The sequence below is a fragment of a genome, unplaced genomic scaffold (assembly GCF_019419815.1).
Source record: "Pyrus x bretschneideri cultivar Hongxiangsu unplaced genomic scaffold, Pyrus_bretschneideri_v1 Contig102, whole genome shotgun sequence".
In the NCBI taxonomy this organism is placed as follows: domain Eukaryota; kingdom Viridiplantae; phylum Streptophyta; class Magnoliopsida; order Rosales; family Rosaceae; genus Pyrus; species Pyrus x bretschneideri.
The window spans coordinates 600409-628179 of NW_025999394.1; the positions used below are offsets into that span (position 1 = coordinate 600409).

At 35.5% G+C, this 27771-nt stretch overlaps 3 protein-coding genes across 6 annotated transcripts; all 3 read right to left on the reverse strand.

Moving 5' to 3' along the window:
- Positions 1-1150: 1150 nt before the first annotated feature.
- LOC125470691 (transcription factor bHLH18-like) lies at positions 1151-3629 on the reverse strand. 3 transcript variants are annotated; one of them, XM_048570082.1, is made up of 5 exons: positions 3581-3629; positions 3322-3396; positions 2566-3174; positions 1944-2321; positions 1151-1716 (listed from the first exon to the last, which is right to left on the reverse strand). In XM_048570082.1, the coding sequence occupies exons 2-5, from the start codon at positions 3355-3357 to the stop codon at positions 1642-1644; spliced, it is 1098 nt and encodes a 365-aa protein (XP_048426039.1). In that variant the 5' UTR covers positions 3358-3396; positions 3581-3629; the 3' UTR covers positions 1151-1641. The 3 variants fall into 3 exon arrangements, with proteins under 3 accessions (XP_048426039.1, XP_048426033.1, XP_048426028.1); XM_048570076.1 differs by having other exon boundaries at positions 3322-3413; positions 3581-3597; XM_048570071.1 differs by lacking the exon at positions 3581-3629 and having other exon boundaries at positions 3322-3574.
- Positions 3630-16419: 12790 nt separating this feature from the next.
- LOC108866547 (COMPASS-like H3K4 histone methylase component WDR5A) lies at positions 16420-18831 on the reverse strand. Its single transcript, XM_048570517.1, has 2 exons — positions 17966-18831; positions 16420-17017 (listed from the first exon to the last, which is right to left on the reverse strand). The coding sequence occupies exons 1-2, from the start codon at positions 18632-18634 to the stop codon at positions 16727-16729; spliced, it is 960 nt and encodes a 319-aa protein (XP_048426474.1). The 5' UTR covers positions 18635-18831; the 3' UTR covers positions 16420-16726.
- A 2878-nt stretch (positions 18832-21709) lies between these two features.
- Positions 21710-27701, reverse strand: LOC125470850 (kinesin-like protein KIN-8B). Of its 2 annotated transcripts, XM_048570524.1 has the most exons (14): positions 27299-27701; positions 27128-27199; positions 26922-27038; positions 26679-26767; positions 26228-26372; positions 26037-26132; positions 25724-25815; positions 24942-25190; positions 24704-24854; positions 24220-24282; positions 23901-24137; positions 23438-23542; positions 23228-23341; positions 21710-22884 (listed from the first exon to the last, which is right to left on the reverse strand). In XM_048570524.1, the coding sequence occupies exons 1-14, from the start codon at positions 27344-27346 to the stop codon at positions 22324-22326; spliced, it is 2139 nt and encodes a 712-aa protein (XP_048426481.1). In that variant the 5' UTR covers positions 27347-27701; the 3' UTR covers positions 21710-22323. The 2 variants fall into 2 exon arrangements, with proteins under 2 accessions (XP_048426481.1, XP_048426489.1); XM_048570532.1 differs by lacking the exons at positions 26679-26767; positions 26922-27038; positions 27128-27199; positions 27299-27701 and adding an exon at positions 26543-26610.
- Between the last annotated feature and the right edge of the window lie 70 nt (positions 27702-27771).

Here is a 27771-nt window from a genome sequence, read left to right on the forward strand (position 1 = left end):
CAAGCTCAAGGAGGCAGAAGTCAACTCTCCGAAGTCTCCCTTGGGTGTCATCTGCTTCGACGGATCTATTAGGCAAAAATTGCGCCTACCACCATAAAGCTGCCCCAATAGTTTCTTTAGTGAGATATACACCATACTAGCAGAAAACTAATGTTTACCTAGCATGGCCTGCAACACTGCTAGCCGGCTACCTATGATGAGTCTCTCCCACAAAAAGCCACCAAACAAAGAGATTGGTAGTTGCCATTTACCACTCAGAACTCTCTCACGTTCAGTTTCTTTAAATTTTTTCTAACTTATGCATTGGAGACCCTTGGGCGAGCACCATTTTCTTTTTTCTCGGGTGTTCGTCAATTAGTCTAGCGATATTGTTTCTTAGATGTAATTTTTGTCAATCTATCTTTAGTGGAAATTTACATCCACATTAACAAGTAGTGATGAGCTCATATATAGTCAACTCAGTGGATCCGAATTTGTGTCTCGATTGTAAATGATGAGTTAACATGTAGGCTTTGCTTCGAGTCCACATGGTTTACACCTCTAATAGGAGAGAGGAATGTGCTTTTATTTCTATTTATTTCTGAAAAATATATTGTGAACTATTTGAAGTTTATTTACATTTTACCTTTATTGCATCACCATTTAATATTTAATATGGAAGAGCTTGACTCTTTAAATTAAAGAGGAGTTCCTCATCAAAATACTTCATGGTCTATTCATAGAACTTTGTAAATATGATCGAAACTGTTCATTTGTAAATCAGTCGATAAAGATCGTCTCTATAAAGAAACAATTAAAACTAAGATTGTTTAATTGCTTAATTGTAGCAAATAGATAGACGGTTCATAATGCCTTTATTGAATTTGTCCATATGTTTTTATAAAGTTTGTGGACTAAACAATCTTAGTTCTAATTGATTTTTTGTTGAGATGATTTTTACATAGTAATTTATAATATAAATGGTTTCGATCATAAACCTGAAATACTGTGAATAGACCTGGAGATAATTTAAGGAGGAATTCCTCCTAAATTCTCGAGGAGCCAAGTCTTTCTCTATTTAATAATTTAAGGAGATAACATTAAATTTTATTAGTAGATCTTAGAGATAAATGAGTAAAATAAACTAAATAGTGGTAAAAAGATAGGAAGATGAAACAAGTAGTTATAGTGCATAACAGGGTAACTGATTACAGTCAAGCCTCAAACATATACCAAGCTTGTTTCTCCCAATACAAGAAAATAGACCAAGTTTGAGCTTCCTTTGCTAAGCCCAAAAACATAGAAGAAAGATATTTCATTCAAAAATGAAACTCTAACCTCTTAAAAAACTATATTAAAAACCAGGCCATGGGGTTCCTTATTTGTCACAGCAGGTGGGTAAATCAACGTGGTAGCAACCAGCCAACCACGCAAAAATAAGAACAAAAAGAACCCTCCAGAAAATACACATAGCAAGAACCCCCACGGCAAAATAAAGACCCAAATGGGGGATGTCAGAGAATAAGGGAGACTCACATCACAGGAATGTAAAAAAGTAGCTAGCTAGTAGCAAAGGGTTGGGAAAAGATAACTTTTAGGTAATTCGGATAATGTGCAGGTTGCAGAAACAGAATCCTTAGAATATCTGCCCCATATGGCATCTCACATGAAAGGCAACAGAGCCACTCGCAACTTTCTTGCTAGATCCTTCACTGTCATATTGAATCCATCATCCATCTGCAGGTGAAATGAAAACTTTTATTTAATCAATTATAAAAAGGACATATGCATTTTGTTTGGATACCGTCTCTTTCCAGACTCTGACATATGTTTGTGATGCTACTGTAAATATGTGTCGCACAAAATATCAACATGACCAATCATTGAGATTTACAATCTAGCAACATAAAAGTCTGGCAAAAGAGCATTAATAACTCGATGATGTTATAACCGACAAGTTATACCTGAGACATAATGGTTATGTCTAGTGTGGAGGCCCCAAATGGCAAGACGCTGCTATTAACCACAGATAATTGAAGCTTTTCAATTTCGCTTAGTATTTTCACCACAACTCCTTTTTGTTTCTCGCAGTGGATTCGAATCAATACATCCTTTTCTGAAACTCTTGTTTCAATTTCTGGGAGTGCAGCTTCGTCGGGGCCGCAACCATCAAAGTTTTCATCACATGAAGAGGTGTCATCATCAGCGGAGAGTTGAGACTTTTTCACAAATACCACGGATTCCACAGTTCTTTTCTTTGATCGTTCCTCAAGCACTTTCACCCTTTCTTGAAGCTCCTTCACATGCTTTATAGCATCTCCAAGAACAGAAGCTTTGTCCATCTATAGCCAATGAATTGAATTATTACAGTGTTAATAAACATACCTAATTTATATACTTAGAGTCCATTCTATGATTCGTTGACATTATAAGATAATGGGCTAATGGCTAATGTTTACCAGACATAAATATATATATATATATATATATATATGTATGCTTTGTGGTCAAAGTGTTAAATAAACCATGTACTAATTTGTATAAGAATTGGGGTTTTGATCATCTTTGTCAAGAAAAATACGGTACCTTCTTTAGGCCAGGAACGATCGCAGAAAGAGCTATGAACCGCTGGCTGAGCTTTTCTCTCCGCTTTCTTTCAGCCATTATGTGGTCTTGAGCATGTGAAGGTGTTCTACTTGTTGGGCAAGGCCTCTTAGTACCCTGGCTACGGCCTTTTGCTTCATCGTCTTGAGCATGTGAAAACTGCAAATTAATTTGGGAAGGTGCCTCATCCTTTGGCTTCAACGCAGGCTTAAATTTATTACAAAAATTTTGAGGCTTGGAAGGCAGTGGCGAGTTCAAGTTCTCAAAAGAAAGAATCTGGGAGGAGGAAGAGCAAGGCTTTGGTGAAACATTTTCTGTGATGCTAGAGTTCCAGCTGCTAGTCTTGAGCAGTTTGGCTGGCCTCTCAAAGCTGGTGCCATGAGAAGTCTCATTAATGGATGAACCACCACTTGATGCAATGGTCGTCGTGGTGGTGGCGTTTTTGGTTGTCAAATTTGAGTAAGAGGAATAGCTCTCAGAAGAGAAAGACTGTTTGAAATTCTCCCCAAGGGCAGTGCCAATATCATGTGCATTAAACCCTTCATCTAGACTGTTCAAGTGGCATTGAGGAATGAAACTGTAGTCCATTCCCTGCAAATTGGAACAAAAAAATATTACAATAAATTTATATGAATACTTCGCAGATAACAAAAGCTACAATATTTGATTGCTAATAATTAAACTGTATTTTGTTATTACACCATATGTATTCTCAGAACTTAGAAGTCAGAAAATTACCAATTCAGAAAACCATTTGGCTGACGATACGTCCATATTAATGCAGCTCAGCTACTTCCCCCTGTTTAATCAAATCTAGTCACAAGAAGATCCTGGAGAGCAAGAGAATCACCGTCAGGTATCATCAGTTTACAATTTATGTTAAAAAAAATGAAAGAAGAAGTTGCAGCCGAATGTTAACCATGAAACTTGAGGAATGGAACTTAATTAAAAAAACCCTATTGATTAATTTCACAGGGAGAGAAATATGGAAGCTTACCCTTCTCCTTTTTCTTGAGTTGTAGAAAGTGATATTGCTACTGCACTTTTATACTAGTTGTCCTCCTCCTATACCCTCGTGTGAAAATTTTGTAGTTATCGTCTTAGTCATTTATTTATATTATTATATATCATTATAATGGTACTTAGTATTATTATTACTACTAATAAAATGTGAAAAAAAAGGCTGGCTACCTTCTTTCATACTACATAGTCGTTGACGTATGGTTAAATCATTGTGCATATAAATAAATAAATTGGTAGCTTCAACTTGACTGGTAATAAGAGATACCGCATCTACAGAAATTATAAAACAAAACACTATTATTGTCTTTCTCAAGTCTGATGATGCCAACTATGTGCCAAAATATTAGATTAATTCATTATTTTAATTTTGTAAATACCCTGCCAACTAGGTACCTAAACAGTGATCTGATATCTTTTGTGCTTTTGTCAAATTTTCATTAGAGAATTGCTTCTTTTATTTTGAACAATGTTCGGCTGCTTAAGGATGAGTAACTCTTATTTAAAAATTTTCATACACATTACAAAATTTCATGCTGATAGTAAGAACTGTTTTTATTATAAATCACTCTATAAAGATCATCACTTTAAAAAAATAAATAAATTAAGGTCGTATAATCAATCAATTGTAGCAAATAAATAGACGAGTTATAATGTTTTTACTATTTCTATTTATATGTTTTTATACAGTTTGATAACTAAACTATCTTAGTTTTCATTGAATTTTTGCATATATATGATTTTTATAAAATAATTTATAATATAACCAGTTCTAATAATCATAAACATAGAGTATTATTTGTCTGCATTCACCAAATCTGTTTTTTATTGGTCAGGGTTTTCACCAGGGGACGGGTTGTTGGGTTGCTGTTTGTTTGTTTCGTTTAGGCCATTGTACAACTTGTAACCCAAAGAGAGAAGTAAGAAAAGTGATTTGGCATACGAATTTACTCACCGACCAGAACAATTATAAAAGTTCAACACGTCATGGAAACTCTGATTAAATCATAGTGCAACGACGTGGACATGCAGAGTGGTCTTAAAACTGGAAAACAAAAACAAACAATAAAAAACAAGAAAATTTTGGCTAAAAGATAACCTCCAGATATTGGAAAGTGCGAGCAATAGAGCAATTGATATACACGAGTCTGACTACCGATCGAGCAAGAGTGATCATAAAGAAGGGTGTTTCTCCATCATGCACTAAAATCATTTTAAATTTTTCTATCAAAATTTGGAAGAGTATATTTACATCAACTGAAAAAGAATTTGTGCTAAATCTTACAATGGACCAGTCTTAAAGTCATAATACATTGTTATTAAACTTGTTATTTAGAGTTAAACTTAAAACTTAACACTTGTAATTAAAAATGAACATCACTAAATCGTACTACAAAGTAACCTCAAAACCCTTTTTGACCTTTTAAAAACAATGAGCTGACAGTCATAGTTAAGCAATTAAAAGTTCCAAGTTGTTTATTCATTGGGGGTCATAAGCCCACATGGTTAATTTCTAGTGACGAACGTGGCAATTAAAAATGAGCATTATTTTCGAATTCAATTTAGGGGCGTTTTGATATAGGCATCTGGTTTTTTAATTTTTTAGATTAAACATACGCTCCTTTTGAAAATTTGATCAAACATTTTCCTTAAATTTTGGTTATTAATTTCAGTTTTTCACATAAGTTCAATTTTGTTTAGAATTTTAGTTTTTCACGACTTCTCCTGGAAATTTCGTTTTTTTTTTTCTTTCTTTTCCTATTATCCCTATGTTTATGCATTTATTATCCATCTCTATGCATTGTTTTTATTGTTTGTTATAATTTTTACTTTTTTGTGAATATAGTAGAATATTGATAAAAAAAATTGTCAGATTTTATTATTTAGAAGACCCAAAACATAATAAAAATTTGTTTGATTATATAGCTACGTCTAGTTACCTATAATATGGACACATTTAGTTTTATAGTGGATTTGATTTTTTCTATTTCTCTATACATTTGAAATGTAAGTGTACCAAAAAGGGTTATCTGATAAAGACATTTGGTTTGTGGTACATTTCAGATTTTTTGTTCATTTGGTCTTTTGGTACATTTGGAATCTAAACAGACCAAAAGGGTTACTTGACAATGGGCACATTTGGCTTTATAGTACATTTGAAATTTTGGTACATTTGGTTTCTCTGTACATTTGAAATTTAAACGTACCAAAAGGGTTACATAACAATAGGTACATTTGGTTTTATGGTACATCGAATTTTTGGTACATTTGGTTTCACGGTACATTTGAAATCTAAACGTACCAAAAGTCGATACTTTTGTCCTCAAATGTACCATAAGTTTTAAGTATATTTTTTATATATCTATACGTGAAAAAAATATGCATTGAAGACTTTTTATTGAGACTTTTTTAATAGAAAGAGATTTATTTTTCTTTTATTTTTAAATACTGATAATAACCAAATGAGGAATTAGTGAATTAATTTTTTATTTTATTTTATTTAAAAAATATCATTTAATGAGTGGAAGGGGATTCGAAATTAAATTCCTATATCAGAGGCAATAGTTGCTAAGCTATCTTAAGCCTCTATATAAATACATTTAAATGAATGACATGGAAATTAAACAAATAGAAAATTATAGAGGTGGCAATTGATCAAAGCACCTTAATCAAATCTTTAAAAGGGATGAATGTTTAATCTAACAAGTATAGAAAAGATGTAAGGCATTCTAATTTTCCCTTCAGTTTAAGTGATAAGTCTACAAAAGGAAGTAATGCTTGAAAAATATTTCTATTTGGATACATTTTTCAGTTTTTAACATTATATATGCTACCTGGGTAGATGTAGGGTTGGGCAAACGGGCCATGCACCCACGAGTCAAGCCGGGTCTAAGCGGTTCAGGGCTGGTTCAAAAATTCTAAATAGAAAATAGGGCAAGATGGACCCAAAATTTTGAGGAAACAGGCCCCCACCCCGGACTGTTTCCACCTATGATTTAATATCACTTAAATCAACACCGTTGAGTCGCATTTCTCAACCCTATGACAACATTATCTCTCTCTCTGAGTCTCAATCTCAAACTCGCAGCATGTAGCGGTGCAGTCAAGCTCATCATTTGTCCCCATCTCTCTCGCTCATCTCTCCCAATCCCAACTCGATGTCTCTATCTCTCGACTCTGGTCGTCGAAGATGGCATCGACAATGACATGAGGCTCCATAGATGCTCCGAGGGACTTGAGGGATAGTAGAGATCGAAGATCGAAGATGGACGATGATGGCAGAACGACGATAGCAAGCTTGTCAATGGCGATGGGCTCCAGATTGAAGAAGATGGCATGAGGGACGTGTTTTCCGGCGACGGTCTCAGAGAAGACAATGTTAAAGGTGGGTTTTTAGACCTATGGACTCAACTTGAAGAGAAATTTGTGGTTTTTGACCCGTGGACCCAACTTGAAGAGGAATGTGCGGACCCGACTCAATAAAGGAATCAACGGTGGTTTCTGAGCACTACGACGAATGGAGATCGATCTTGGAAAAAACGTCCTCGACTTGAACGACGTCGTTCCCATCTGTGGACCCCTGGACCCGGTCCAAACCAGCTCGTTTTAAACAAACCAAGTTAGGTCTGGTTCCAAACTCAAAAATTCAATTACCCACCCCATTGCCTTTTAAAACGGGTCCAGTCCAGTCCCTCTAAATTTGAACCCGGCCCAGCCCATACCCACCCTTAGGTAGATGTTCTCCTCCACCTGTTTGGTCCATAATAGAAAATAATCTTTATGGAGCCAAACTATTTTTAGTATGGAAAGTCGTGCAACAATTGTCCACCAAATTCATAACCCAACTTAGGATATTATCCTACGTCTCAAACAATTACCTCTTGTTATTCTACAATTGTTTTATGGCTAGGACTTGACCCTCCCGAAGCACGTACACCACATGGAAGACCATACCCGGGAACCCCTTACCTCCTTAAATGTTGAGGGATGCGTCACTAGACATACTAAGGTCACCACAACAATCGTGCGAAGCGCCACAAGGATGAATAAAAGGTCACTAACTAGGAATTGTAGTTCTTGTCAGCGTAGAACGAATGATATCCCTACTTCAGCTTAGCAATATGATCGAGGTTACTCTTCCCCCATCAACCTATAAATAGGATGAGATGCCTTCGAGCTCGAGGCTTTTGTTAAATTCAATCTCCAAGATTATACAAAGCTCAAGTGATTATTCATTCAACCAAATTGCTCTTCAGCACAAGCAAATTACTCTTCAGCAAAACCCCTTAGCTCTTCAACTGCAATCCAAACCCTTCCTTCGAAGCAAACGTGCCTACGATGCATAAGATCTTAAACCTTAATAGCTCTTCCACCCGATATTATGATTTGGTTGATAGGCAATTCCAACCACCATGATCACCTCTTCGGAGCAATGTTTTTCACTCAGTCCAATCCACACCAATGACCTCGTTAAACTCCTCTAATATTATCTAGCCCTACATGGTAGTAATCTTGCTAGAGTTTACTGCTTTCTTTACATTTTAAAGTTTATTACTTTTCAAGTTATGTGGATTGGCTCATTTGCCCAAATATTACTTTTCAAGTCATGAACGTTTCCTACTTTTATTTCCATTTCTACTTTCTTTTTCAGTTATAACTTAGGCAGGCACTTTGATTTCAAGTCCTCGTTCGCTCAACACATAAAAATGAACTTAACTAAATCAGTGTTACATTCGGTGCATAATTTTTTGGTTAAGAAGTCAGATCTAAGCAAAAACACAACACAACTCTGCACACATTACTGTTTGTTGGCTGCCTCCAACAATGGAACGTTATTTTTCTTTTTCTCTCAAGCCATTTCATGGCACTGAGACTGAAAGCAACACTCAAACCAAATACGTGTTAAACTTGAACCCAATCAAGCTCCGTCTGAGTTTTGCCACCAACGCCACCATGTATGCCTTGTTTGTCGTCGTCATCATACCTCTTTTGTCTTGGACTTCTTTAAAGCACTGGGTTGAATGGATGGGGAGAGAGACAGAGAGAATAGGATAATAAAAGGGTTGTAAGTGTGATGTGATGACATGAAATAAAAAGCATCATTTGGCATGGAGCCATAAAATTAATTACCAAAAGATGAATTTATTTGCTGGAATAAAGAAGGTGTTTTAATACATTGGTGGTGTTAACTGATCTGATTACTTGTAGTATCAGATTACTTAAGTCTTTTCAGTTTTAGGAATATTTTCTAGTAAGCTATTATTTCATTTGTCTTTTCATATTTCTCATTTTAAGTTGTAAGCTATGAATACCTTTATTTGTAAGGCAAAAAGATGTAGAAGTTGTTTAAATTATTATATTGAAATTTGAGTTATAAACTCGTTTCTTGCCTTGCTCTTGTTTAACAGTATGTTTCTTTGTTCTGTACTTTTCAAGGTAGTGCTAGAAGCGAAGTTTTTAGGGTTTTCAAGTCTCTCCTTACACTTTAAGATAGTAGATCCTACTTATCTATTTACCTATCCTATCTATTCATTTTATTTTATTTTTATTTCTCACCGTGTTACTCCCTGCATCAAAGTGTCAATCACGTTGGAGGAAAGGTCCATATTCATTGGATGTCGTTGATATGTCAAAGATACTTGATAGATTTTATTAATGTGGCGTGACATTTGATACCAATATGTCAATATAATGTTGATAGTATGGCGTTGATATTTGGTGCTAATTCATTTTGGTTGCTCAGTGTATTGTAGCAAGTTATTTTTGACCCGCTTGTGCAATACCCTTTTGTTTAATGTTTCTGTAGTCTGGTTTTAATCAGGCAACATCTACTCACCATATGGATGTAAATTTTTGTCCAATGGGATTGACCATAAAACCTACAAAAAAAGATAACACCGAAAGTTGACTAACGTCGGAGTGATGTCTACAAAGAACTTTTGTTGCCTAAATCATTGAAAGATTTTAGAGAAACTAAAAAGCTTGTAGAGAGGTCTTAATTACCAGCTTCCTTAAACAACTTGACTATTTATAAAGGAGAAGTCCATCAGTCATCTGCTAGGCTAGGGTGACAAACTTATGAGCGGAATAGTCTCCCTACCAATGCAAATTGAGAAATTTATTTAATTTGTTTATTAATTACTTTAACCTTAAGTCTTAAATTCATAGTTGTCGAGCCTAATGTCTTTGGCTTGTAACTCAAGTGATAGCTACTTAGTACTACGATATAGTAGTATTTTTCTTCATTTGTAAGTAAAATACCTTATGTTAGAATTTTGAGAATTATGAGTTATATAGCAATCAATTTTGGCTTTAATTAGAAGAAAAATGATTAATTACTGACATTCATTCTTACATGCATCAATTTATGATGCATGCTTACAGTCTTTGGTTTACAGCTATCTTTTTTATTTCTGTGGTTTAACAGCTTGCTTTGGGCCCTTAAGCATGTGCTATAATGATATTACCTATGGTCAGTTTATCTTTGTCTTAGTTGGAATAAAGTAATCACTTGGCAGAGCCCTGCAAGCTTCAAATTATCTCATTTATTCACATGTTACTTGATTAGCTAATTAATGAAATGGTCAAAATTAGACACTGCTTTCTGCCCTTTTGACCGGCAAGAATAATAATAGTGATTACACCTGCCGCTAAGCGGATGATAAGCTAATCGATTCTTATTTATACCAAGTTTTTGGTTTTTTTTAACTCACACAGTCACACTTGGTTTCCCCACTCGAACAGACATGAATTGTCATGAAGGTATCATACAAGTCCAGTACACTGGAAAAATCCTAAATTAATGCATCTTATTATATTGGTACTATATATATGTCATATATTTTATATCAGACACTTTAAAGAAAGAGATTTTCAATTTTTTTTAAATAATGGAGATTAGTTATGGAACTCACTCCGCATCGAACTTCAATGATCCGAACCATTTATTTTGTAAATCTCGATTCATATATCATTCTTATAAAAATACAATTCAATCGAAAACCATTAGTCTATCTAATTATCAAGATGAAATTTCAATGTTTCTTTGAAAACAAAGTATTTGTCAATTTCTTTGAACTCAATTAATGTCTCAAATATTTCTCATTTGATTAATATTTTGTAAGGGTGGTCTACGAGGTGCAACTTGAAAAATAGACGATTTAGATTGTTAAAGTTCAATATGGAATGGGTCTAACAACTAATTCCCATTTTTATTGAAAAATGGGGATCTCTTTCCTTAAAGACTGGGTAATGCTAGGAAGATTAAATTTACAAATTAATTAAATAATGTGTCACTAATAGGATTGAGCATGTTAATCAACGCTTACGTAATAAATCAATCATCAACTTTCATATCCTATAGTTTTCAAAATTTAGTCTAAAAATTTAATCTCTTTAGCATTAGGCTTCCTATATTTCTGTGTAAGTGTTGGTGTCTCTGTGTACGGTAAAATTTTATTTGCAAGACACCTGTTCTTTCTTATAGGACAAATGCATTGGGAAACTCTTTTTCAAACTCATTTAGTTATAAGTTTAATCTCGTTTATTCATAATATATTTAAGAATGCAACTTTAAAGATTTTACGTATCAAATTAGATGGATTTAATTTATTTACATTACAAATAAAGAGATTCGAACACTACAAGACCTCAAATACAAAGATGATTTTTTTTTTAACCAATTTATTTACAAATCACTTGCAAATCATATTATCTCTGAACGCATTCATCGGAGAACTAGGGAGAAGTCCAATCAGACTCATCACTCACGCATAAGCAAATGCAGTAATTATCAAATGAGCTGTACGTGATCTTTGGACTTATTTTTAATTTGCTAAGAATCCTACATATCTCTAACATCTTGACGGTCAAACAAACACAGAGTAACGACAACCAAAGGTTTATAGTCATATCCCTATAGATCCTCCTGTAAAACTAGTAGCCATTAGCCTAAGAATCTTAAAAACTCCAGCAGACCAGTAAGAAAAACGAACGTTGACAGCGCAGTTGATGAATACGATGCAGATTTTATATATATATAGCTCAATTCCAACACGTGCAGGAAACATGAACATTTTTCTTAAATCAGCCGATGCATAATAAGTTGAGTCGGTCCTGAAAATTTGAAACACGATCCATCTAAATAATACCGATAAAATTGAATGGTTGAGATCCGTATCTTTTTGTTTAATGAAAATTACAAAATTATTAATAGCTCTAATTCCCACGAATGGGAGGATTAAGCTGCCGACAAGGCTACATGCCATTTGTCCATTTATTTTCCTCATTTTGTACGAGGATTTTCTTCGGATTATCTTTGTGAGGATTCTAAGAATGCTCGAATCGTGTCCGTTTATTGTACATCGTGCAGTTAGTTTTCGCCATGTACTATTCATATTTAATTTTAAATAAAAGTATTTAAAATAATTGCTGACCATACGATATACGATAAAATAATACGATTTAAAGATTTCCAAAATCCCCATAAAAATGATTCGAAAAAAATCCTCACAAAAATAATCCGAAAAAAATCTTATTATTTTTTCAGGGTTCCATGTCGACGTTGAAGAAATGCCAGGGCAACCTGGCAAATCCAATAAACAAATGCAGGAGATCGAAGCAAGTACGGATTTGTCGTTATCTGGGTGCATGACCATTGTCATTACATTTCAGGTGGCCAACGCGTTTTATAAGTCCGGATCCTCGCCAGATCTTGTTTATATGAATTCTAGAGATTCATAAATCGTGTTCATTCATCATATATCATGTTGTCATAAATTATTTTAAATATTTTTATTTTAAAAAAAACATAAACAATATTTTGACAAAAACTGACCGTACAATGTACGATGAACCGACACGATTTATGAATTCTCAAGATTCTCACCAAAAGGATCCGAAGAGGATTCTGTTGGGTGTTTTATTAGGTGTCTCAGAGCCCACCACCACCCTTATCCTTTGGTGGCAACTTTGCTGTGTTGCTGGGTTACTTGGGGTACCTCCAATTGACCTAACCCTACATGCATACTACACGAATAGGGATGTGCCTTATATGTTAAGGTTACTGTGGCCCTTTGATTGTTAGAGCATCCCAATGAGAGGTTAAATATGATGCTAAAAAAGTGGTAGATATAACTCATTTTAAAGTTTCCATTCAGTATTACGGTTTGGTAGTATTCCTCTTCGCTTAGAACTGAGAGGTCTTAAGTTCGAATCTCGTGAATGACGAATTTGATACCAAATTAGGCTGCCTATTGTGTGGCTTAGTCAAACTCTCATTTCCTATAAAAATATCGATGTACTAAAAAATAAAATAAAAGAAAAGCTCATTTTAAAGTTTCGATGAATCTTTAGGATTCTAAAAAAGAATCTTTTTCAATGAAGGTCTATATATCTTTTGGACTCTAGGGCTATATATTTCTTTATGTAGTAATTTGATTACGCGTTAAATTTATTTTTGTTTTAACTTTTCTTAAATTGATTTTAGACATGCTATCTTAAAAAAAAAATTTTGAGCTTTTCAACATAAAAAAAAATCAAATTCTAACAAAGCTGGATTGCATCACTTATGCACCATTGGATTAGATTCTCTCATTTCAATCTCATCCATTGCTTTATTTATGTTTTTGGCTTATGTCTAAACTAACAAAGTTAAATTTCATCACTTTTTTTTATAAACTTTTCAACCTAAAAAAATTAAACACAAAGTACAACATTTTTCTCTTAAACAATGACACAAAGTAAATATTGTTGTCCCAGCTTGATTTTTCCCAACAATTGGATCTTCACTAATCACAATCAATGCTCGACTTAGCGCACATCTTCCTCAATTGAGTAATTTGTGCCTTTTTGTGATTTGTCCGCCATTGGTGGATGAAATAGACAAAAAAAAAAAAAAAAAGAGCTACAAATAACAAATTTGGCAAATGAAACAAAATTTGAGAAGTTTGTGAATGATACATGTTTTTGAAGAAAAATTATGTCATATTGATATTAAGGGTAATGCTAGGGAGACTAATTAAATTTGTAGATAAAATTTGCAAACTAAATGATGTGTCACCAATAAAAATAAGCACGTTTATCAATGGTTAAGTAATAATTCAATCATCAATTTCCTTGTCATTTAGTTTACAAAGTCTTGTCTACAAATTTAGTGTCCCTAGCGTTATGTTTAATTTATATGTGAAGAAAAAAAGAAAAAAAAAATCTATCCGTTGAAAATAATGGAGCCGTTGCTGTAACAAATTATCCGTTGAAATCATGTATTTGAAATTAGGAAATATAATGCTAGCTTTTAGGATTCGAAACTGCTAATTAATGCGAAAGGGTTCACATTTATAAACCAAAAATCTAGTTTCCCATGTAAATAACATTCATTCTTCACTGTGAATAAGTAGTCATTTGTACTCATTTAAAATTGTAGTCATTCTTTTTCTCTATAGATGAGTTTTTTTTTTAGATGAGTAGTTATTCTTTCTAAGAAGTATTACAGTTTGATATGTATACAACTCTCAGTTGGTATAACAAGTAAATGTCTCGCATTATCACAAACCTAATACATATATTTGTAGTGTGAAGCAATTTATGCACACTCGTTTTTCTACTTCTCGAATACTCTCTTTATATCTAACTTAATTCTACTATGATTTATACAATACAAGATTTAAAAAATGCACATAAATCACTTTCCTATATGAAATTGAGCTATATGACTATGACTATAACTGAGAAAATATATATTGAACAACAATAAGCCACTCTTTAGTTACTTAGGCCTTACACTGAAAGCTCCTCAAAACAATATTGTAGTAGAGTTACAAACCAACTCTTAATATTTTTTTATCCAACAGTATTGTGGTTCTGAGCTAAAATCTCTTACTTATAAGTATAAAAAAAAAATATGATTAAAACGTAGTACTAGTGCCAACTAGCTCTTATTCAGTCACATGTTTCAAATTTCCCTTTTTTCTATTGAATCCAAAAACAAAAGCACAATGGAGCGAAATTTATGGCATAATTTAAGAATCTTTGTGCACAATTTCATGGCAGTAAGCATACTGATCCATTAAGTTAAGTGTATCATCAATCAATAAAATCAAATGACATAAGAATCAATGTATAAAAATCAAATGACAGAAGAATCAATATATAAAAATAAGCATGAACAACAAATCAAATACATAGTATGTCATGATTCATTAATCTCCCAAATGCATGTGCAAAAGCTCAGTATCAGTGTGCCATGAATTCAATGAACGTATCCTTCCCAATTGCAGTTGTGTATCCATTAGCTGATTCAGAATTTTAATATTAGGAGTCCTAATGTAAAAAGTTAAAAAAAATTGAACGAAAAGAACGTTGAGAAATTAAAAAATCACTCTTTATTTATAAATCATGGTAAAAACAACATTACCTATTACAAAGTCTACCTAAATCTTTTTTAGCCAGGTCATAAAGCTTTACTATACTTTATGGAGAAAGAAAATAAAACTGGTTTTTCTCACAATACTAATAAGAAATTCTCTCTATTAGCTTATCTAAATAAAAGGTCAACTTCTTGGGCTTTATCACTTTTAAGTCCATGTGGAATGGTAACCCATATTGGGCGAGGATCATGATATGTGAAACGGTCCATTCCATTTTATATTAGTAAGATGAAGAAAGAAACAACGAGGTAGAACCACGAAAAAAAAGTTTCAACATGGCCTTCTTCCTTGCGGGAAGGCTTCAGTAACCTCATGTCTCGTCCATGGATGGATCATGCACCAGAATTTTGATTAAACTAACTATATATCGTCTAACAAAATAAACAAAGTGTTGGACGGAACCCGTATAAAACCCTAGACATAGGTCGGACTCTCTGCCGAAACTAAAGAACCTCCATAGGTGTTTTCCGGCCTCCAGAGAATCGTTGGGAACACCTTGTCCTTCTATGGATCCGCTTGTGTGTATCACCCATATACTGAAGATGCGTAGGCATGTTCGGAGGATCGTTTCATAAATTCACATATTTTAATCTGTTTATGCTTTTGGATTTGGAACAAGTAGCTGAACAATATGCTTACTTCCATTCTGCACTCTTCTTTTTTGCCTTCTGGTACAAAGCTCCGTTAAGAAAGAAAAGTCACCAAAAACACAAGAAAAAGTGTGTTGGCCACAAAAATGCCGTATTGATCGAAAAACAAAGAAATGGCCGGTGTCCCATGAGTTAGAAGATCAACAGAAAGGATCGCATTTTAAAATGACATTACTATATTATCCCCAGGTCTTTGGACCCTGCATGCTTATAGAGACAATGCAGTACTATAGCAGAAACCCTGTCGGCGACAATGTGTTCAATCTTCCACCATTATCATGACAAAAATGAAGATCAACAAATCGGAAGGAACCATGTTGATGCTGCTCAAGACATTCAGGACTTGCATCAAGCTAATCAATCAATCAATTCAATGCTGTTCACCACATAGCATTCAAACGGACATATAACCGAAAACTACTGTACAATATGCAACATGCGCTAACATGCAACACTAAAGAACATATAAATCAGACCATTCAAGATGACGGAGACATTTTCAGAGTTCGGAGAAAAGCTCACAAACCTGCATTGAGAAACCAACATGTATTTTCATACCACACATCTCTGTCTGTCCATGAGCACCAAGCAGACCACTCTTACGTCAACAGTCTTCAGATTCTGCACACCCTGGACATCCCACAAAAGGAGTCTGGACCAAACTTTGATCTCTGTTTACCACAATGACTTAAGAGTATATACTCTGGTTCACAATTTCTCCCAGCCCTAAAAACCATACATGAACAATTTTCAAACATTACTGACTGCATTGAAGGAGAGTCGTTTTCAGTTACAAACCTTTTTGTCCTCCAGACAACAACCAACTACAAGACATGCCTAAATTATAATTAAGAGAATTGACCTTAAACTGATACCTAAGAAGCAAAGTTCTAAAATACAACGAGATAACTACTAAAAAAGGCTAAGAATGTAAGAGTCGAGCAACATGGGGAATCGGACAAACTTCGTGATACAACAAATCAGTCTCCCTCCTCAAGTCAAAATCTCTGTGCCACAGATGCAATCATTTACAACAACAGAAATGAATCAGTTCTCCTGAGTCCAGATCTTCACCGTCTTGTCATTCCCAAGTGCACCAGAAGCAATTATGTTCTCAGTTGGGTGACATGATACTGATATAACAGTGTCAGTGTGACCTTCCAATTTCTGAACTACCTTCCTGCTTTGCAATTCCCACAAGTACAAACAATTATCTTCAGAACCACTTACAATGTATATCCCATTTGTCACAGAAAATGCGGAAGAAATGCAGAATCTTGAGCTCTTGTGACCGGTGTAAGTCTTTAGACATTTCCCAGTTGAAAAGTTCCAGAGCCTCTGCAGACACAAGATAGAAATTCCAGATCAGCTGTATGCAATAATTACTTCCGGAAAATGAATTTAGTGCTCAGTTGCTCATGTTCTTCTTCTTTATTTTTTTGTTTCATAAAAGAAAATGAAGATATAGGAGAGAGGGAAGGCCCGGAAGGGTAGAGAAGAAAGAGATGACATGAGACGGGAATATTTGCCTCTCCATTCCTCGCTCCCTCTCTAAAAAGTAAAAAGGTTAGTGAATGTGCATGTAATAATAACCGTTCCAGTTTATCAAATTGTTTTAACATAGTCAATTGCTCTCCCTATTGTACTTTCATGCATATAAATTCATAACCAAAGGATAAACCCACTTGTTTGTGTTCAAATCATGCACAGGGAACACACCAAAAATTGCGAAAGGAAATGTACAGAAAACCAAAAAGTATTAGAAATGTGGTGAAGCATGTCAAAAAAAAAAGGGAGCATTACCAATTTACCACAGGAAATACCCACCCTAAATCAGTTTTCCAAGGAAAATTTATTGAACCTACAATCAAGTTCAAGCTGCATTGTTCAAAAAAGCACGCAAAAAGCAGTAAAGTCCGATCTGTCGGATGCTGAAAGCAATGTGTCGAATGTGGCATCAACAGATAAACCTGGCCGAAAGAACTAGTTCAGATGTTTCAGAACCAATTATCAGGCATTTCGCCTATAAATAAATAAGATCATACGAAAGGTTGGAAACTTGAGTAAGAACAAGTAGGACGGAATTCATATTTTGTCATGAGTCCCCTCCTAACGTCTACTTTGCACTACCCAATTAACAGAGTTCTAATCAGTATTTAGCCTCCACCACCATGAATTTTGAAGCTCTCAATGAGCATCGATAGCGAATTCAAACAAAGCAATTCACATGAAACATGATAATCATAAATTACGAAAAACAAGAAGATATGGGGATTGGGATTTTACCAGAGTGTCATCCAAAGTGCCAACAAGAATGTACTTTCCATTAGGCGCAAACTTAACAAACGAAACCGGAGGATTCTCATCATCAATCAATGTCTTGGTGCAGTGGCCAGTGGAGGCATCCCAGGTCCTGCACAACCCATCGTAGCTGCTCGAAACGATAACCGAGCCATCCCGATTGAAATCAACGGCGGTGACAGGGTCGGAGTGAGCCGGCAAAACCTTCAAGCATGTCCCGGTCTTGACATCCCAAATACGCACCGTTTCGTCGAAGGAACCGGAGACGATCATATTGGACTGAGGGTTGAAGTTGGCGCAGAAGACGTAGTTGGTGTGGCCATGGAGGGTCTTGATGGTTTGGCCGGTGGCGACGTCCCAGAGGCGGAGGGTCTTGTCGTCGGAGGCGGAGACCATGAAGCGAGAGTCGGCGGAGAAGGCGAGATCGGAGACGCCCTGGGAGTGGCCTTCGAAGGTCTGGGCGGCGGAGATGGTGGGAGTGGAGGAGTCATCGGGCAAGGAAAGGGAGTAGGTGCGGATGGTCTTGTCGGCGGAAGCGGAACCGAGGAGGCGGCCGTCGGAGGAGAATTTGACGCCAGAGATGGCGCTCTTGTGGCCCGTTAGGGTTTCGCAGAGGGTGTAGGGTTTGAAGGTCTTGGATGGTTCCTTCGACATTGGCGATTTGATTTGGTTTAGGTTGCTGATTTTGGGGGGTTTGCATTTCCAGGGTTTTAGGATTTTCGGAGGGAGGGACCGTGACTCTGAGTGAGAACAGCTCAAGTGCCCGTTTGGATCATTGGAAAATGAGTTCGGATGGATAAGAGCATCTCCAAATAAACCCGTAAAAACTGTTGCAGAGACATATAACAACAAAAAATAAAAATAAAAACTTTCTACAATTTAGCCTTCAATTTTTATGTGGTGCCGACACCGCTGAGTCGATTAAAGACAAAGTTTTTGCTGTTAAATTTGATAGCAGTTGTTAATTCATTTAATGATTTTTTAATAAATGTGATGCAATATATAATAAATGTTGTGAATTCAGCTTTTGATCACATCTAAACAAGTTTGTTGGCGTGCCATGCGTTTTTATTCTCTTTAATTTATTATGTTTTGTCCTTTTGATCAACCCCTCTTGGAAGTTTTCCGTTTCTACGAGACAACCTCTCTTGGAAATTTAGCTTTTTAAATACTTTTACATTTTGGAATCTGCTCCAAGTCATCAAATCTGTCAGAGTGAGTTACAGGTTCTTTTCCTACAGTGAATAACAAATCCAAGAGTAAGAAACCGGATCCCTTTCTGATCCAATAAAACTGAGTCTACTGAGCAAGCGATCCGAGCGATTGAAATTTGATCCAACGGCTACAAATAAGGGACCCTCTAAAGGTTATAATAATTGTAACCGTTGGATCAAATTTTAACTGCCCGGATCGCCTACTCAGCATATGAATCCGGAGGGGATCCAGTTCCCAAGAGTAATTGTAATATATCTAGAGGTTCTGGATTCGATGCTCCGAACTAGTAAGTCTACTTGATTGTGGCCAGGTCATGGTGAAATTCTCCATAGCTTCTCTAGGCTTTGAAGAGGTGGATAATCGTGGCTTGACACCAATCGTCCCCTTTTTAAGAATAAATAAATAAATAAATTGTACAAAATGTCAAACTGCCACATAAGCCATCAAATATCATTTTGATGTTTAAAATTTGACATTTCTTTTAAGGGTTTTTATCCAAAATGGTCCCTAAGATTTGCATAACACATCACTTTGGTCCCTGAAATTGAAAATCAATAGAAATGGTCCCTAAGATTATCTACCATCCATTATTTTCATCATTCCGTTAAAAACTCCATTAAGTATCCCAAAGCTCTTGACCGGAAGTTTGGGCAATTTTCAAAGCTTCGTAACTCAATTGTTTCTTAACCAAATTTGACCCATAATATATCCAAATGAAAATAGGAAAGTGTAGAACAAGATTATGCCCATTTGGAAGCCCAATGGTTGCTGGAGATAGCCGGAAAATAACCTGAAAGGTCACTGGTCTGCGAGAAAACTGGAAAACTCCCCGGAAACTGGGTAAACTTTAAACGTTCATAACTTCTTCAATACTCAACAAAATCGAGTGATTCAAAAACAAAAATCATACTTCTCGACGAAACGAAGAGAATGGTATCTTTTCAAATGCTAACTCGCCATGGTTTGGCCGAAAAACGCCTCGAAAGTGGCTGTCTTGGTCGTCAAGTTAGCCACTTTTGAGCCGTTTTCTGGCCAAATTACGGCGAGTTAGCCATTGAGAAAGATACCATTCTCTTCATCTCATCGAGAAGTATAATTTTCATTTTTGAATCACTTGATTTCGTTGAGTACTGAAGAAGTTATAAACGTTTAAAGTTTACCCAGTTTCTGGCGAGTTTTCCAGTTTTCCCGCGGAACAGTCATCTTTTAGAATATTTTCCGGCCATCTCCGGCAACCATTGGGCTTCTAAATGATATAATCTTATTCTATACTTTCCTATCTTCATTTTGATATATTATGGGTCGAATTTGGTTAAGAAACGATTGAGTTACAAAGCTTTGAAAATTGCCCAAACTTTCGGCCAAGAGCTCCGGGACACTTAAAGGAGTTTTTAACGGAATGACCAAAATAATGGATGATGGATAATCTCAGGGAATATTTCTATTGATTTTCAATCTCAGGGACCAAAGTGATGTGTTATGCAAATCTCAAAGACCATTTTGGCTAAAATGCCTTCTTTTAAAGATGTTACAAGGCGAAAGGGAACCCTAAACCCTTTCTAAAGGAAAACTAACGAAAAATCCAAAAAACTTCCCTTTTAATGAAAAACCCTTTTTAAAGGTATAGTGAATAGTACCAGGGAAAGGTATAAATGTGCTTTTTCGTTAAAAGTGAACAGTACCGGAAGTGTTTTGTTAAAACTCTCAATTTCTAAACTATCTATTAACAAAACTCTCTTGACAAACAAAGAGGGTTGAAAAAACAATTTGATCTTCTATTACAAAATAAAATGATGAGCTGTAATGTAATTTCGCAGAAGACAAATTTTGTTGGTTTTTCTTCTTTCCTCACTCACATGTCATCATAGTATTTCTCTAAGTTTTAAATTTTAAAGAATAAAAGTTTAAACCTATTTCATGTTCCTTCTCTCTGTTTTTCACATTTCTCTCGAACTTCTCTCTTCCATATATATATATATATATATATATATATATATTTTTTTTTTTTTTTAAATTATATTTTTACAGTGTATATGTGTGGTTTCATCTTCAAACCGTTCAATTTTTTCAGTTGTATTTGAAGATTAGCACTATTAAAAAAAGTTGCTCGAATCGAAAATCGATTGGTTATCTAAATGAATAAAATAAATGAACAACTCATTATAAGAATAATAAATTAAACAGTTCTACTTGTAAAAGTGAAGATATGTAAAAAATTGTTAATAATGATCATGTTTTTCGCATGTTATCAATTATACGATCGTGACATCATCAATTTGATTTGTTGTGCCGCTAAAGTTTGATTGTTATATTGTTAATTTTGTATCATTACTATAAGCTCAAAATTTTCTACAACGAATAACAAAAGAGCATGTGTAGAAGTTATTTGAATTATCATATTGAAATTTGAGTTATAAACTTGTTTTTTGCCTTGCTTTTGTTTAAAAATTTATTGCTTTGTTCTTTTAGTTCTCTACGTTGTAGGTTGGTGCTAGAAGCGAAAGAGACAAGTACTTACAACTTCAAAGAAATGAAGCAATTAACACACAGGAAAGCTGTAATAAGTTTGATAACATATGTACACAGTACTAGCACTAGCACTATATTCCGCGAGGCGGAGGAGTTTCAGAAGACTAGACATACCTCTTTTAACCAACCCCTTTCATTTATCTTCTTCCTCCTATCCAAAAACCCCCCCTCTTTGCATACAGTCGGTAAAACTACCTGCCAAGTTAACCTCACAAAGACCCTAACACTACAACACGCTTACATGCGGGGAACAAGATAGCGAACAAAGAACGATAAGGTTAGAGAAGGGGTAAAAAGTAATTACAACAACACTACCGAAGATTAGAAGGGAGGCATGTGCATCAGGTTTATCTGGAACCAAAAGAAATTGGCCCTGTACAGAACGTGGGATAAATCTGAGCAGTTGAATGGGTTATACGCATACCTTGAACTGTACCACTGTGGCCTACATATAAATCTACTTGGCTGCTACTCGTTATATCAGGAGGACCGCTGTACAGATGTAGGCTCAAAACTAGCACTCCACCACTACAATCATTGCAAATATCTTGTTCTGCTTGGTAAAATCAACACCGAAAGAAGACACTGGTATACAGATTTTACCATCTGCTGAAGCTTGAGTTCTCTGTTACTGGATATGATTTTCGCAAATCTTGAGGATGTTTATCGATAGTTCCAAACCACGGACTTGACCTTCCACTGACCCAGTGCTCACTACTTGTCCTCAAACTCATACAGGCTGAAGGAGACTGATCATGTGACAGTAAGTAATACGAACTGTGGTGTTCCTCTCTGCAAAAAGACCGAGTCAAATCCAAATGTCCCCGGGGCAATGACCTCGGACCTAACTCTTGAGAGTGCTGAAAGGTGGAAGACGATCTAGAATACATATGCCCCATGCCACGACAAGGACCTAAAGAAGCATATTTTCCGGAATCCAAATCTGGTGATTGCTCCCTAGCAGAAAGCCCCAGATGGGGTGTCGTTGTAAAGTCTTCTTCTATTGTTATTCCCTTCTTAGATGCAAGGTCCATGATCTGTCTCTCATCAAGTCCTAAGCCCATAAGCAAGTCCCACATGTTTCGCAGTGCTTCCCGTTGGTTGTTAATCACTTGATCCCTCATTGCCATTTCAAACTGAAGCTCAGTATTTGCCATTCCCTATATTAATCGAAGTAAAACTGTTACACTAATGGAAAGTTTACCACAAATATGCAAAAATAAGAAATTGAGCTGTAGAATATATTAAATATGGTAATACTGATGCAACTCATAGCAGTTAGCAGTATACTAATGCAACTCTAAGAATATCTTATGAAAACTTCTGTCATTGGCATTAGATAAGCATTTTTCTTGAGAGAACATAAAATATACGCCAATGATCTTGCTCAAGTTTTTTTTTTGGTAAAGAGTTTCAAATAAATGCATATTCAACTCAAAACAGTCATTTCCTAATTTATTTTGTCCAGTATATGTATATTCAGTCTGGGTTTAATCAACTCACCAAGAGCCTGTATTGACTAAGAATACGCAAGTACGTTTTATTTCCATTGTTACTCATGGCCTCCTCAATCATATTTTGAAGATTGCATCGATGCTTCTCATTTGCTTCGATTTCCTACAAAAAGTAGAGTTGGCAACTTGGCAATAAAATCAAAAGCTGATAAAAGTTGTATTTTTATTTTTGTGAGTTTGATTACAGCTGAGATATTACCATATGGTAATTAACACCAGCTTCATCATTGTCCCGGATGTTATCCAAAATAACTTGTCGCCTCGTTCTCATGGCCTCTAAAATTTCACCATCGTTTCCAATAGCCTGTAACACAGTAAAGGTACTCAGGACTTAGTTTATATTATCAGAAAAAAATTATCTCAAAAATTTTCAATAATCATATCATATTCAGTTCCCCAATAAAGTAAATAAATGCAAGAAAGTTAAAATTATTTCATCTCCAGATCTGGTTGAAGCTACAAAACCTCTTTACAAAACAAGAAAAGTGGGAACAAAAAGAAATTATAGTCCATAACAAAGCGTTTCTGGGGAATGTCATGGCTTTTATTCAGAGCAAAAAATCTGAACTAATTTAATTGAGATGAATTGTGGATGCTACAAGACAATGTGCAGAATACAAACTCTTTTCAATAAAGCTGCATTGTATGCGGGACCTTCTAACCTGTTGTTTTGCTATAGCATCATCAAGATGTTGGAGTTCAATCCGGTTACGAAGGTTGGTTTCCTCAAGCTCAAATGATGCCTTCTGTAAGTTTATCCTTTCCTGAACATTTTCACTGGTTTCATGGCTCAAGATATTCAACCACGAAAGTTCATCATCTGCAGCCTTTTCAACAGGTTTGACACTTAGCTGTGATTCCTTTTCAGCTAGTTCTTCTCTCAATTTACAAACCTCAATCTGCAGTCCAAAATAGGTTATCTTCCAAGAAAATAAAAGTTGTAAATAAAATCTTATAGATGAAACCAATTCAACAACTTACCTGAAGACTGTCAATCATTTGTTGGTAGTCTGATACATGGGTATCAATAGTGCCAATGTTTTTCTGTGAAGTAAACATGATTGTTCTTAGAATTTCAGTGCATATATAAAAGTACAAGTCTAGCCAGTGATACACGAGTACAAGAAAAGAAATTTTCTGCAAATCCGACAAATTCGTGCATAGAAGAAACCCATATGAAAGACAAAATTGGTAGTTTGACAAAGGCAATATGCAGCATAGACAAATCACTCAACAAAGAACCACATGCTAGTATGCAACATAAGTGGAAAGCTAAACCACAATGCCAATTTTAAAATTCTTAATTTCTTAATAGCGTACTACAATTGAGATCATGACGGATTAGTAGATTAATCAATCTCAGAATGACAACTGAATATTAATTGTCTTCAAGTCAAAATGGACTACTACTTAATCATGTTTTGATGATCCAAATTGAATGCCTTCATGCATATTTGGCTCTCACCTGGATGTGTGTCTTTATCTCCTTTGCTCGATCAGCATATTTCAAGGTATTCACAGTGTGATGATATTGACTGTCCAAAGGGGATACAGTAGCAACCATGATAGTTTGAGAATTGCCACTCAAACCATCTTTGAGTATTCGTGTCAATTTGCTGCAAAACTAATAACATTAACTACAGTAGCAGGAAGCTAACTACAGCAGCAGGGAGGACTTCAGGATAAAAATTACAATCATATACCTATTCCGGTAAGGAACATAAGCAAGACCCTTCTTTTGCTGTTTCCCAAGTGCATTTATGCAGTTTGCTAAAGCAAGAAGTGAACGGTTAATATTTGCTCCATCCCTCAACTTTTGGCCTCCACTGCTTGTTTCCGAAGCTCGTTCGCTACCAGCAAGATCCACAAGTGCGAGTTTTCCTCGCATTACTTGATTACGATACTTGTTTCTCTGTTTTCTTTTTACTTTTATTTCCAACACTGCATGTGATCTGGTAAACAGGAAAAACTTTGTATGAATATTAAGGTTACACAGTTACACTTTACTTTCAAAATGTAGCGTGGTTTTGCTGATTTTGGTGGAACTATGAAAAAAAAGATAGCACCAATTACTTTAAATGCTTGTTACTAGTATTGTAACTTCTGTGATCTGCATTCAATTGTAAAAAATTCTCAACTTTTGAAAATAAACTCCACACAGAATTTTTCTATTTGATGTAGTACATTTTAATAGTTGAATTGTGATTTGCTGTTTGAAACGAATCATATGCAAGTATAACCAAGACACCTGACAACAGAAGAATTCACAGAACCTATTGAACAGGCACCTAAACCTAATAAAGCTATACAGTTGTTGGTATCTAAGGTATGGTAGAATCCGTAATAGAAGGTTTAGGCAAATGAAATTGGAAAAGGAGTGGTTTCTATGTACAGCCTATTGTCCTAAGCATGACTAAAAGTTTAAAACTCAAATGGACAACAACAATAATGGTATGTCCACAGCACACAAATGAATTCAACCTACCGAGAAGATGTTGCATTAGCCTCTGTGCTTTCAGTTTTCCGTCGGCTATTCCCCAAGTTTAAGAGTTCAAGAATCTTATCTGCCGATTGTACCTGAATAAGTAAGACATGTCACAAAGGATGAGTAAGAACCCTTCCCAAAGTACATAATTGGTTCGTCCAATTCAAGAATCACTTTCATATTAGTGCTATAAAGAGACTCAAAAGAACTAACAAATTACTTTTAACAAAAAGGAAAAATAAAAAGACGGAAAGAGATTGACAATTATTCACAGATGGTCAAACCAGATGCAAATAGATGGCTAAGTGTCAACCTTGATACACCTCAGCCCAGCAACAATTATTCCTTGCTCTGGGTCCTCTCTGAGTTCCAAATGGCCAGATGACTTTTCAAGCAAATCATAGATGACCTAAATATTGTGGAAATCAAATATGAAACAATTTTTTCAAAAGAACAGAGGCACTGTTAATGAATTTAATTTCTTAATAAATTGCATGTCCCCACCTCATTGTAGACTTCAAGATATGAACAGGTAACTTCAAATTCAGCAGAGTTCTTGTCCTTCTTTATTAGATCAAAAATTGTATGCAGACTGAGAACCATAAGTCCTGGATCATCTTGTGTCCCAACCATCGTATAAGTTTTACCACTGAAAAAGTAAAGTGACAAAGTTCAAGACATTCTGGACAATATTAAGTAATGGACAATGCAAATTATGAATGGTGAGATCATACACTGAAAATAAAGCATGACGACTTTACTTACACAGTTTTTTTAATTTGCACATCTATACATTGACCTCAGAACTGAAATACATACTCCAAGGACTGGGGTTTAGTGAGGTTGAACGACCGACTTGCATAAATGAACATTGCCTCACTTGGTAAAGTCAAGCAAAACCTTGAGACCTTGAGAGGTGGAAAAAAAAAAAAACAAAAATATATCGGTTTAGTACCTCCCGGTAGAACCATATGCAAACACAGTTGCATTGAGGCCGTGAACAACCCCAGATATCACGGACGATATGCATTTTGTGTAGACGTCCTGGATATATTCAAACATTGTCAAGACATATACTTTAAATACAAGCAACCAAAAAAATATAAGAAACTATACCGAATCAAGTGTTTCAAGCAGATATATACACCATAATAAATCATGAGGTATAAAAAAGCATAAGATTCGGTATTCGATGTACCAAATTAGAAGAAACCGGATCGAACACATGATCAAAAGAATACTTTTTTTCCTTTGTCCGGTTCTGTATTCGTTCAAGGTAGTCCTTTGACAGATCAGGATCTAACACAAGCACCTCCTACAAATAAAATTTCAAATTCCGAATAATATCATTCAGATTCCACAAATTCACATAAAATTCAAATCAAAGTATACGCCAGCCCAAACCTTATTGTCAACTACGCGCACAATGTCACGACCGCGCTCTCTCAGCCTAAACGGCCTGCATTTCACAGCAACCTGCAGCAATGCGAGCTCGAAATCAATTACCTGAAGGCTGAAACAAGGCAAATGCAATTTCTGTGATGCTGTGAAATCTACACAGCAGCAAATACTAACCGTGAGTGTTGTAGTTTTCTTCGTCGCCGGAGCTCTAATGGTAGGCATGTTTTATCAACATCGGTTCATCTTCCGCCACCACCACCACGACGAAAACCCTAAACCCTAACAGTCGGAGCAGGTCAACGCAGCTGAATTTCTGAGTGTTCGTTTTCCACAATTCAAAAAATTAAAAAATTCATTAAGCTTTTGAAATCGCATTTGCTCCGGATTCCTTCAAAATTCCTCTACATTTCAGGAAACGGCATTTTCTTCGGAAATCGAAGCACGAATCGAAGAGCAAGAAGACGTGGGACGAACGACTAAAGGGCGTGTTTCGGCAGTCGAGAGGGCAGGAGAGAGAAAATGACAAAATCTCTGTCAGATGAGAAGGGAAATGATTCATTGCTCTCCGCGTACCTTAGTAATGTAGCGTATTGTAATAAATGGGACCAGCTGGTTACTGGTCGGGGCAATTAACGCCGGTAAATGAG